At 41.5% G+C, this 12,373-nt stretch overlaps 1 protein-coding gene across 1 annotated transcript in view; it reads right to left on the bottom strand.

The window, feature by feature from the left end:
• ptpn2b (protein tyrosine phosphatase non-receptor type 2b) overlaps positions 1 to 12,373 on the bottom strand; it is a 53,874-nt gene that overhangs the window by 29,315 nt on the left and 12,186 nt on the right. The window contains exons 5-6 of the mRNA XM_017716929.2: positions 5,026 to 5,163; positions 2,613 to 2,822 (exon numbers count right to left, since the gene is read on the bottom strand). Of these exons, the coding sequence (XP_017572418.2) occupies positions 2,613 to 2,822; positions 5,026 to 5,163 (348 nt within the window). The remainder of the gene's footprint in view (positions 1 to 2,612; positions 2,823 to 5,025; positions 5,164 to 12,373) is intronic.

Raw genomic sequence — 12,373 nt, forward strand, 5'->3', positions numbered from 1 at the left:
AAAATAAAAATCAACAAAAATTAATTTTAGCTTCAAACCTTAGTGCTACGACTCCACTAAGAGTGATCCAGACATTTATTCATTTAACCTCTTATTTAACTTTTTCTCATGTACCATAAGCTTTAATTTTGCACATTTACAATTATACTATGCGGGTCGTTCTCCATTTGGGGGAGAAACCATGACACAAAGGCGGCAGGGCTTAAAAAGACACTTAAAATATTAGTCACGGCTCCAAAAGTCGGTATGTACACTTACACAGTTGACCTAAGATTAAATAACACATCTCCCTTATGATTCTCTGATATTTTAAGAGGCTTCACTTAGGCTTTTGTATAAAACATATAAAAAAGTAAACATGAATATCATTAATGTTGCACTGCATTTAAAAAATAGGTTGTTTTATTTTAAAAAATTGATTTGTCACGGTGATTTTGGTCACTGCTGTTATCAGGACTCTTATTTTACATTCTATCACAGCATTTTCAGCTCCATTAAACTGCCTCTTTGGGTCGAGGCTCATCAGAGAGGAAGCGTCTCGAGGCCTCAGAGGGCAAGTCACACTCGCTCACTCTACCTCATTAATTTATTAATTATTTTGTCTATCAGGCAGCTCACAACGTCTGATTCACCGGTGCTTTAATGGCTGGGTAATTACATTTTTGTCAAAATAAGGTCATTTTATATATAATTTTTACTACTAATATTAAATACACAAGGTCACCTGATCAGCCAACGAGCCAGCCAGTTTACAGAATCCTCAGTTTTAACCAGAACGTCACTGGAGTCACTGTCACTGGTGTCACCGTCACTGGTGTCACACCACATTCCTACAACACCAGTGACTGTAAAGTATGTCTGGAATTAATTTCTCCTTTTTGCATACATATTATAATGGAGACAATAGGACATGTTAATGGACATGTTAAGATTCTTCAGTTTTGGAGTGAAATAAATGGATTTATAAAAATCTATCCACCTGATTTCCCACTGCAAACTGAGAACGACCCATTTGCTTCATTTCGCCCCACCTTCATGCATGACGTGTTTTTCTGCATACTGTACCGTTAAAGCCATGTATCTGGTCAGTAAGCGTTTACGTGTGTATTATTTCTACTGACTAGATCATCAGGAACTAGTGACTTAGTCAGAAGGTGAAGTTCTGCCCTTGCATGGACCCAGTGGACAGAGAGCGTCAGAAGGACACTGGACGCTTAAATCCAGGCTCAAAACGCTCCTGTTTGAGCAGCTCTCAGCTCAGTTTAAACACTCTTCGTGCTTCTAGCCCCTTTTCCTCCGTAACAGCACTTCGTTATCCTAATCTAACTTTTAAACATTTAATTTGATTTTAAATTATGCAAATTTAGTGTCTAGTATGATTTGAATGTCATCGAATCCCTTTAAATCTCCTGTTTTAATCACGTTTTTAATGACTCTGTATTTCCTCATTTGTAAAGCACTTTGAATGACCGCAGTGCATGAAAGGTACTAATAAATAAACCTGTCCTGCCTCAGTGAGGGAATCAGCTTAACCTTATCCAGAGCTCTCCCTGAGGAAGTCCAGTATTTACAGTCTTCATGCATCACCTGGTTTATCTAAATCACTCCTTCATTAACTTAAATCAGCTAAATGAATTGAACAGATCCATGTGACGGCTCGGGCGCAGCCAGAAGTCAGGAGCCAGATCCGTGTTCCTCTAACCAGCGTATCAGTAGCTTTCCCGGGAAACAGGTAAACTGATTTCACTGTACTGTTTGTATTTCTCCTAATGTTATACGGTTCTTTGCTGTTATCACTGGAAGAAATCACACTTTCTGCCCAGATAAACAGCTGGTACAGGTTTTTTGGCTGGGGAGCGTCACTAAAAGACTGGTTTCCACAAAGGACAGCATCACACATTTAATGTCAGTTTGTCACAGAATTTCGTGTCTTTTTGTCGTGAGACCCTCAGACTAGACGACAGAGCAAATAACACATGTAACAGGTTTGGGCTACGAATAAGAACCCAAACTCCCAGATCTCCTCAGATCACACAGAGCAGAGCTCACTGGACCTGTTTGGGCTTTTAGGCGCAAACTGGTGGTGAATATGAGGTGAGAAGCGCTGATGTTACAGTGAGAGCTGGAGACATTTCACTACAACCTGGCAGCTGAGCTGAAACCGGAGTGTTTTGACGTCTGGACCAACGTTATAAACATGATATCGGCTCCAATCTGCCTGTTCTACACGCAGCTCCTCTGTCTCCGCTGTTCAGGGGCGTCTCTTGGCACGTCTCCGCTCTTCCGGCTGTCTGAATCACTCGCTGAGTAAATCTCTCCTTCTCACACTGCAGGACTCGTGAACATTAAGTCATAAACATCCAACATGCTGGGTCATTTTCGGAGAGCCCCTGATCACTTCAGTTTGATTGGAGGGAGAAAGATTCACCAATTTTTCCTCTCACACTAGAGATCATCTGCACGGTCAGTCACTTCCGATCAAGCTCCTGACCTGGAAAACTGCTTCGGACTGTAAAAATTTGTCGCAAGGGGCAAATCGGGGCTAAAAATCGGGCGGTGTAGGCCCACAGACAAGACTTTTACACAGTACTGCACGTGTTGTTCAGCCTCACCAGTACAAGACAGGTGTCGACCAGAGAGAACGTTCCGGATCGGCCGATTCCCGCGCTGCAGTGGACGACTGCTGGCCCATGATCCGTCCCCAAAGAGCCAGACTCCCGCACCTTAAAGAGGAAGTTCAGGAAAGACGCCGGGGACTCTGGAACGCCAAAGTCTGGCCATGTTGTGTAATGAAAGTGGTAGATCTCTCTCCTCTCCCCCGTCTGAAAAGACAAACCAGCCAATTATATACCATACGTGTAACGAATATGCCTGAAGTCCTCACCTGGCACATATACAACACCAAGCATACAGCTTATAGGGGCGCACCGATATGATAATTGTGTGCCAATACTGAGATCTGATGTTTCTCACACGTATCTGCTGATGCAGGTTTATAAATTGTAGAAATTAGAGCTGTAGAGTTATCTGGATCAGCATTACAGAGAAACGCATTTGTTTCTGAAGGGCTTCGAATGCAGTAAAATTAATAAAATAACATCTACAACAGCTCTTCCAGAATTCAATGAACGCATCACCATGTACTGGACTGAGTACAATTATTTTATTTGACTTCATTCTAAAGATAAACTATAATAAAGAAACATAAAACAATAATAAAAATGCTAAAATTAGATCAATAATGTAAGATGATGTCGTAATGAGCCGCCAGCCAATCAGCTACTCGTTACTATGAGGTTTGTGTGGTTACTGGTTGTTGTTCAGTTGCGGTCCGTCTCATGAAGCAAGTTTAACTAAGGCAGGGTTTCTGACCCAGTTTCACCGCCACACCATTGTCTTATGATGTAATCCGATTACTTAAGCAGTAGAACCCGAGAGGGAGCGTGTTATCGTGAAATAACTTCCCGGCTGTGATCTGGTGGCCGTAGATCATCACAGCCGTGATGTTACTGGTGATAACTCCCTCCTCGAGTGCTCTACTGCTTTAATACAGCAGTTAAATAAATACAGTAAGAAATGAATAAACTGGCCGTGAACGCGGCTTTAATATGTTTTAATGTTCAGCTCCTTCCTCCTAATTAGAGCTCCTTAACGAGCAGCTTGTTGCTACATCAGAGTAACGAGCTCCGCCCACTCGCTGCTCAGCCGGCAGTTCGTTCTCCAGCTCCTTACACTAAATTCCCAAATTGTCGTCAACACTGAGCAGCTTTTCAGTCGGCAGCTGAGACAGAAGAACAGCTGAACAACCTGGAATCAGCCAGAAATGAACCCAACACCATTCGCCAGACGTGTCTGATCTTCAGAGTCGGACCAAATCAGACTGAGCCATAAAACTGACCCAATATCAGGTTCAGCTCAGTTTGGTCAGTTTGTCCAGATCAGTATTAATGTTGTTTTGTTCCAGCCGGTCTGTGAAGCTCCTTACAGCCCGTTTAGTTTGGCGAATGGTGAAAAGATTCTAGATCTTACACATCAGAGTGAAAATTATTTTTACGTGCGGTATTGTAGTAACCCTTATCGCTGGCGAGCTGAAACAGTAGTAACTCAGGATAGTAAGATTCAAAACAAAGTTAAAAAAGAAAAGTTTGTTCCAAGGTCGTACATCTCTGCTTTGTTGGTTCCTTTATTTTTGTTCTCATGTTGTATATATAGCTGTCTGCATTATCGCCTCCTAGTCGATATGAGTAACACAGCCTGTATGCAGAAGCTTTTCTAGGCCTTGGGCTTAAATTATTTATATGACAAAGTTATTACGAAGATTTAAAGATTAAAGATTTTAATGCATTTGCATTTGAGATATAGATTATACATTTAGTTAAAAGAAGCACATTTCTAAATTTCTTAACAATTAAGTGGTTAAGAAGAGCCGTTCAGAGTGAAACGCTCCGTTCTAGATAAACTGACCGAGTCAGAGCTGTTCACAGTGGTGGTGATAGGAACCAGACGTCCCTCTAAAACCTGCTCACAGAAAGTTCCTACATGAACTGGTTCTGAATTCACTGCCTGATGACTGAGACGCTGTTTTCTGAGAGTTTAGAGAACTTCAACTCCATTCATGGTGGAGGGAGACATGCAGGGCGCTGTGCGGCAAAATAGTCCCCAAAGAAAACTCAGTATTCCAGATTTTCCACTGTTTTCCATCATCAACATTCCATATGAACTCAGAAGACTCGTGTAGGTTCTCTGGTGGTTCTAGATGGTAAATAACATGTCTATATCTGTGCTGTAGTCATGGCAACACCTGGTTCCTTTCACCACCACTGTAAAGACGTCTGAACCATTTCACACCAAACCCTCTGGACCTCTCCGTTTACATCTGAAGGATCAGATCAATGGAGGAATTTTGAAACATGCTCTTCAATGTGAACTGCAGCCAAGACAGACTCCTTGTAAGTGACACTGTTCTACAGTAAACAAGGGTCCTGGTTCTGGTTCAGTTCTGAATGTTACAGAAGAGACACTCACGTTTGCGTTCTGCAGCTCCAGCAGCCGGGTGGTGTAGTAGGACTTAACGTCTTCTGATAGCAGCCTCACCACAAAGCGCGTGTCGCGGAACGACATCTCGTGCTCTTCCTGCGTCGGCCAGTACTGCGCACACTTTTCCTGCAACAGTAACGAACAGTGATGAATAGTGATGAAAGCTAGCTGGCTGAAGATGAAGACGCAGCCCTGAGAAAGACTGGCGAACAGGCCAGAAAACACCTGCTGACTAGCGTTTCCCCATATCAAAGAAAAATAAAAATGAAGTTTCTTTTATAATTTTTCCCAAAATAAAAGTTGTACTACGTAAACATTGCTTACAATGTCCACACAGAGTCCATACAGTCCATATGACCTAACAGAGACGGACTCCTGCACAATTTAATGCACACGTACTACTTATATACTAGACTTAACACACTGGGAGAAAACTAAACGTGGATTATGTAAAAGTTGGGACTTTTTTTTTTTTTTTACATAGTTTTATCCCCGTGTGCACAAAAAAAGGCTGTATCTGTGCTGTAAAAATTGGGCCCCCTGGTTCCCATCAACCACTTTAAAGAAATCTGAGATGAACCATTTCACATAAAACCACTGCGAGTGACTTCATTTATATCTCAACCTCTGAATTCTGCAGACGATTCTGCCCTTTAAGTGCGCTCTCTGTAGAGGATGTGTCAACTTGTATTCACCTAGAAAAATCAACAAAGGATGTTTGGTCAGGGCACCCAAACATTTGCATACGGCTGTATGAAAGAGTTAGGTGGTCCGTTTCAGAGAAAAGTGTCTAGTGTTTGGTGCTGTATATAAACACTGCAGTTTGGCTGTACCCATTCACACTGAGCTTACAAGACGGGTTTCAGCCTGGACTGCTGGCTGGATCAGAACAGAGCTCATTCACATACGTCACTATTAAAGATAAAGTAACAACGGAAATGACATCACTGGACCCCTGGGAGAAATATGAAATGCTATATATATATATATATATATATATATATATATATATATATATAGCTGTTCTCAGAACAAAACTTCATCTCTCATGTTTTTCCGTTTCTGACATCATCTGAAAATGCCTGTTCTTTACATTGTGTGCAAATTTCACGACGAATGGACCAAAGAAATAGAACAAGATTACTAAGTCTGGTTCCATTGACTTACATTAAAAGTAAAGCATGTTGTGAGTCCGGCTGTACAAGTGGGCAGCATGGCCAAATGTTCAGTTTCTATAATTATACATCATGGTCTATTTTCAAATAAAACCATTTTAGATGCCAAAGTAAACCTATTTTTATACAATATATGAACAAAAGCATTGGGACACCTACAGGTGCTTTCATGAAATCGCATTCTAAATCCATACACATTACTACGGAGTCGGTCCCCCTTTACAGCTATAACAGCTTCCACTCTTCTGGGAAGTGGTCCTACAAGATTTTGGTGCATGTCTGTGGGAATTTTTGCCCGTTCATACGGAAGCGCATTCGTGAGGTCAGACATCGACGTTGGACGAGCAGGCCTGGCTCACAGTCTCTAATTCCTCCCAAAGGTGTTCTACAGGGTTGAGGTCAGGACTCTACATACACACACACACACACACACACACACTCACTGGCCACTCACTGGGACTCATTAGCTTAAGCTAGATTTCCTATATACACTCAGCAGCCACTTTATTAGGTACACCTGTTCAGTTGCTTGTTAACACAAATAGCTAATCAGCCAATCACACGGCCGCAGCTCACTGCATTTAGGCATGTAGAGGTGGTCAAGACGACTTGCTGAAGTGCAGACCGAGCATCAGAACGGGGAAGAAAGGGGTTTCAAGGGGCTTTGAACGTGGCGTGGTTGTTGGTGCCAGACGGGCTGGTCTGAGTATTTCAGAAACTGCTTATCTGCTGCGATTTTCACGCACAACCATCTCTAGGAGATTTCTGAGGACCTCAGAAAAAGAGTTGTTGATGCTCTTCAGGCTGGAAAAGGTTACAAAACCATCTCCAAAGAGTTTGGACTCCCTCCATTTGTACACAGTCTGTCTAACTGTGGATTGGTGATTTTCAAGACCATTGTTTCTCTCCCCAGGAGTGGTCGACCAACAAAGATCACTCCAAGAGCCAGGCGTGAAATAGTCGGCGAGGTCACAAAGGACCCCAGGGTAACTTCTAAATAACTGAACGCCTCTCTCAATTTGGCTAATGTTAATGTTCATGAGTCCACCATCAGGAGAACACTGAACAACAACAGTGTGCATGGCAGGGTTGCAAGAAGAAGCCACTGCTCTCCAAAAAGAACATTAGCAAACTGCAGTCCAGTACAAAGATCACGTGGACAAGCCAGAAGGCTACTGGAAGAATGTTTTGTGGACGGATGAGACCAAAATAGAACTTTTTGGTTTAAATGAAAAGCGTTATGTTTGGAGAAAGGAAAACATGCATTCCTGCATAAGAACCTTGTCCCATCTGTGAAACATGGTGGTGGCAGTATCATGGTTTGGGCCTGTTTTGCTGCATCTGGGCCAGGATGGCTTCCCATCATTGATAGAACAATGAATTCTGAATTATATTAGAGAATCCTAAGGAAAACGTCAGGACATCTCTCCATGAACTGAATCTCAAGAGAAGGTGGGTCATGCAGCAAGACAACGTCCCTAAGCACACAAGTTGTTCTACCAAAGAAGGTTAAAGAAGAATAAAGTTAATGTTTTGGAATGGCCGAGTCAAAGTCCTGACCTTAATCCCATGAAAATGCTGTGGAAGGACCTGAAGCGAGCAGTTAATGTGAGGAAACCCACCAACATCCCAGAGTTGACGTTGCTCTGTACGGAGGAATGGGCTAAAATTCCTCCAAGCTGCTCTGCAGGACTGATCAACAGTTACCGGAAATGTTTGGTTGCAGTTATTGCTGCACCGGGGGGGTCACACCAGACACTGAAAGCAAAGGTTCACAGACTTTTGCCGCTCACAAATACGTAATATTGGATCATTTTCCTCAATAAACAAATGACCAGGATAATATTTTTGTGTCATTTGTTTAACTGGGTTCTCTTCATCTACTTTTAGGACCAGGAAAATCTGATGATGTTTTAGGTCAAATTTATGCAGAAATATAGAAAATTCGAAAGGTTTCTCAAACTTTCAAGGCACCACTGTGTAAATGTACATTTCTAGTTCCACCTCATGATGCGAACCGTTTACATCCTAAAAGAGATTAAGCACTCACTGCATTAAAATCTTCTGATATTTTCAGTTTTCTCTCACAGCTCTACACTGGATCCAAATGATCAGTGATGTAACTCATTACTGCTATGCAGGTCCCGATTTAGCATGAATTAAAAACCAAGCCAAAAATCACACGACAAGCACTTCATATATCTAAAGCACGGTTTTACCCTGCCTGACCCCAATCTACAATATCTATTAGTCTCTGTGTCCTGGAATTAACTCAACCTCTCACGAACACAATTACATTAATTCAGTCTACCAGGCCACTGATCTGAGCGAAAGCAGAGCGCTCTACATCGGAGAGCTCTGCTGTGCCGCCTTCAGCTTTAACAGGCCTGCAGCCATCAGTCATTAATAATGTCAATTACGGAAAATCAATGCATCGTTCACTTCAAAACTACAGACTGATGACAGACTGCATGCAGCACAACAGCCATAATGTCAAATGTCAGAAAACGTGGGCAGCATGGCCAAATGTTCAGTTTCTATAATTATACATCATGGTCTATTTTCAAATAAAACCATTTTAGATGCCAAAGTAAACCTATTTTTATACAATATATGAACAAAAGCATTGGGACACCTACAGGTGCTTTCATGAAATCCCATTCTAAATCCATACACATTAATACGGAGTCGGTCCCCCTTTGCAGCTATAACAGCTTCAACTCTTCTGGGAAGGCTTTCCACAAGGGTTAGGAGTGTTTATGGAAATTTCTGACCGTTCTTCCAGAAGACCATTTGTGAGGTCAGACACTGATGTTGGACGAGAAGGCCTGGCTCACAGTCTCCGCTCTAATTCATCCCAAAGGGGTTCTATGGGGTTGAGGTCAGGACTCTGTGCAGGCCAGTCAAGTTCTTCCACACCAAACTGGCTCATCCAGTCTTTATGGACCTGCTTTGTGCACTGGTGCACAGTCATGTTGGAGCAGGAAGGGGCCGTCCCCAAACTGTTCCCACAAAGTTGGGAGCGTGAAATTGTCCAAAATCTCTTGGTGCTGAAGCTTTAAGAGTTCCTTTCACTGGAACTAAGTAGCCGAGCCCAACTCCTGAAAAACAACCCCACACCATGATCCCCCCTCCACCAAACTTTACAGCTGGCACAGCCCAGTCAGGCAGGTGACGTTCTCCTGGCAGACTCGTCCATCAGACTGACAGATGGATAAACTGATTCACCACTCCACAGAATATGTTTCCACTGCTCCAGAGTCCAGTGGCAACTAAAAGGGGCCATATTCTACATTTTTCTTCTATTTTATTTTTCCCTTGACACCCACTTTACATTTGTGTGGTTTTATGGACCAAAAGCAGTCATAATTCATTTTTTCCAGGCCTTCTGTCCAGCCTCTCTTTGTCTCTGACAATTAAACAGGCTGCCTGAGTTACCATTTCTTTAAGACTGACATATTAAAATGGGCTCTGCTCTTATTGGCTGTGTCTCATTCGAAAAGCACTCAGAGCTGAAATACTCCTTAAAACTTCAGTGTGAGTCGGTGGAGCTGCTGTAGGCAGACGCATGTAAATGAGGTGGTTCTTGTGGCATCACAGAAACGGTGAACTCTGAACGTACGACGTTACCGGAGCTCATTTGTGGTATAACAGTATAAGGATTGTGCAGAACTGAAATATGATGAAGAATTTCAACTCGTTTTCCACCCACTGCATCCTTTTGTCCTCCATCCAGGAAGAAGTTTTCCCACATCAGTTCAGGCGCTGCCCTTACATGTTCTGAGAGCGCTTTCATAACACTACTCTTCTGTTCTTCTGTGAAAGCTGATGTTTTGTCAGATTGGTATTCATGAGGTGCTTCATGTCATTTCAGTTTCTCTTCTTTCTTACTCTTGTGTTACTGCTATAAAACAGAAAATTAAGCACAGCAAAAAGCACAGCTCTCTCTGGTCTGTTAAATGTGAAAAATGTATTTTGTTGGCCTCAAAGTGCAAAACGTCTGGCTGTGAAATGCCCCCCACCCACTGAAACCACAAGGGCTGTTACATTCAGCCTTATCTAAGATCTCCAGAGTAACCAAGCTGAATCAGAAGAGACAAAACAGCCTTATCTGACCTCTGAGTGCCACAACACACACACACACACACACACACACACGGGATGCAATGGTTTCCATATTTTTAGGATTTGATTTTTAATTCTGGGGTCTGTATTTGATTTTGAACATTTCTGGAACTTTTTTGTGGTAAACGTTATTTTTATTTTTCATGTTTCTCTTTATTTTATTTATTTTATTCCCCCTTTTTATTATTTTATTATTTTTTTTTTTACACCAAGCCCAACTCAGTTTTGCGAGTTTTCAAAACTGCATTGAAACCATTAAAATGCACATAGCTCGTCAAAAGCAACATCAAGCTTTTCAAAATATTTCTGCCACCATTTGACATTTGTGTCCCCGTTCTGATGTCATTAGGGTGTTTAAACTACCTCTGGGACAAAAGACTCTTAATGTGTTAACAGGAAACCCTCAAATCCTCATTTAGACCAAATCTGCTCTTCATAGCAAAGACGACGCTTAAAGCCGATTCTTTAACTTGAAGCTGTGCTGGAGAGAAATACCCACAGCATTAGCACAGAGTTGCTTTACTATAAACGTTCCCTTCGCAGGAATTCTTACTTAAGTGCTGTGTGGACGGGATTTATCTTTCCATGAGTAGGTGGGTTGAAGTCATGTCACAGCAGCGTTTCTCAATTTTATACCTGCCCTGGCAGCAATTTATGGGCTGTGTAATATAACCCAGGTTATATTAATCCTGTGCTACAAATCAAACCGTAGAAATAGCCCAGGTTATATTAATCCTGTGCTACAAATCAAACCGTAGAAATAGCCCAGGTTATATTAATCCTGTGCTACAAATCAAACCGTAGAAATAGCCCAGGTTATATTAATCCTGTGCTACAAATCAAACCGTAGAAATAGCCCAGGTTATATTAATCCTGTGCTACAAATCAAATTGCAGAAATAGCCCAGGTTATATTAATCCTGTGCTACAAATCAAATTGCAGAAATAGCCCAGGTTATATTAATCCTGTGCTACAAATCAAATTGCAGAAATAGCCCAGGTTATATTAATCCTGTGCTACAACTCAAACCGTAGAAATAGCCCAGGTTATATTAATACTGTGCTATAAATCAAACCGTAGAAATAGCACAGGTTATATTAATCCTGTGCTACAAATCAAATCGCAGAAATAGCCCAGGTTATATTAATCCTGTGCTACAACTCAAACCGTAGAAATAGCCCAGGTTATATTAATCCTGTGCTACAAATCAAATTGCAGAAATAGCCCAGGTTAATTTAATCCTGTGCTATAAATCAAACCGTAGAAATAGCCCAGGTTATATTAATCCTGTGCTACAAATCAAACCGTAGAAATAGCCCAGGTTATATTAATCCTGTGCTACAAATCAAACCGTAGAAATAGCCCAGGTTATATTAATCCTGTGCTACAAATCAAACCGTAGAAATAGCCCAGGTTATATTAATCCTGTGCTACAAATCAAACCGTAGAAATAGCCCAGGTTATATTAATCCTGTGCTACAAATCAAACCGTAGAAATAGCCCAGGTTATATTAATCCTGTGCTACAATTCAAACCGTAGAAATAGCCCAGGTTATATTAATCCTGTGCTACAAATCAAACCGTAGAAATAGCCCAGGTTATATTAATCCTGTGCTACAAATCAAACCGTAGAAATAGCCCAGGTTATATTAATCCTGTGCTACAAATCAAATTGCAGAAATAGCCCAGGTTAATTTAATCCTGTGCTATAAATCAAACCGTAGAAATAGCCCAGGTTATATTAATCCTGTGCTACAAATCAAACCGTAGAAATAGCCCAGGTTATATTAATCCTGTGCTACAAATCAAACCGTAGAAATAGCCCAGGTTATATTAATCCTGTGCTACAACTCAAACCGTAGAAATAGCCCAGGTTATATTAATCCTGTGCTACAACTCAAACCGTAGAAATAGCCCAGGTTATATTAATCCTGTGCTACAACTCAAACCGTAGAAATAGCCCAGGTTATATTAATCCTGTGCTACAACTCAAACCGTAGAAATAGCCCAGGTTATATTAATCCTTTGCTACAACT

Source organism: Pygocentrus nattereri, chromosome 27 (genome assembly GCF_015220715.1).
Source record: "Pygocentrus nattereri isolate fPygNat1 chromosome 27, fPygNat1.pri, whole genome shotgun sequence".
Lineage (NCBI taxonomy): Eukaryota > Metazoa > Chordata > Actinopteri > Characiformes > Serrasalmidae > Pygocentrus > Pygocentrus nattereri.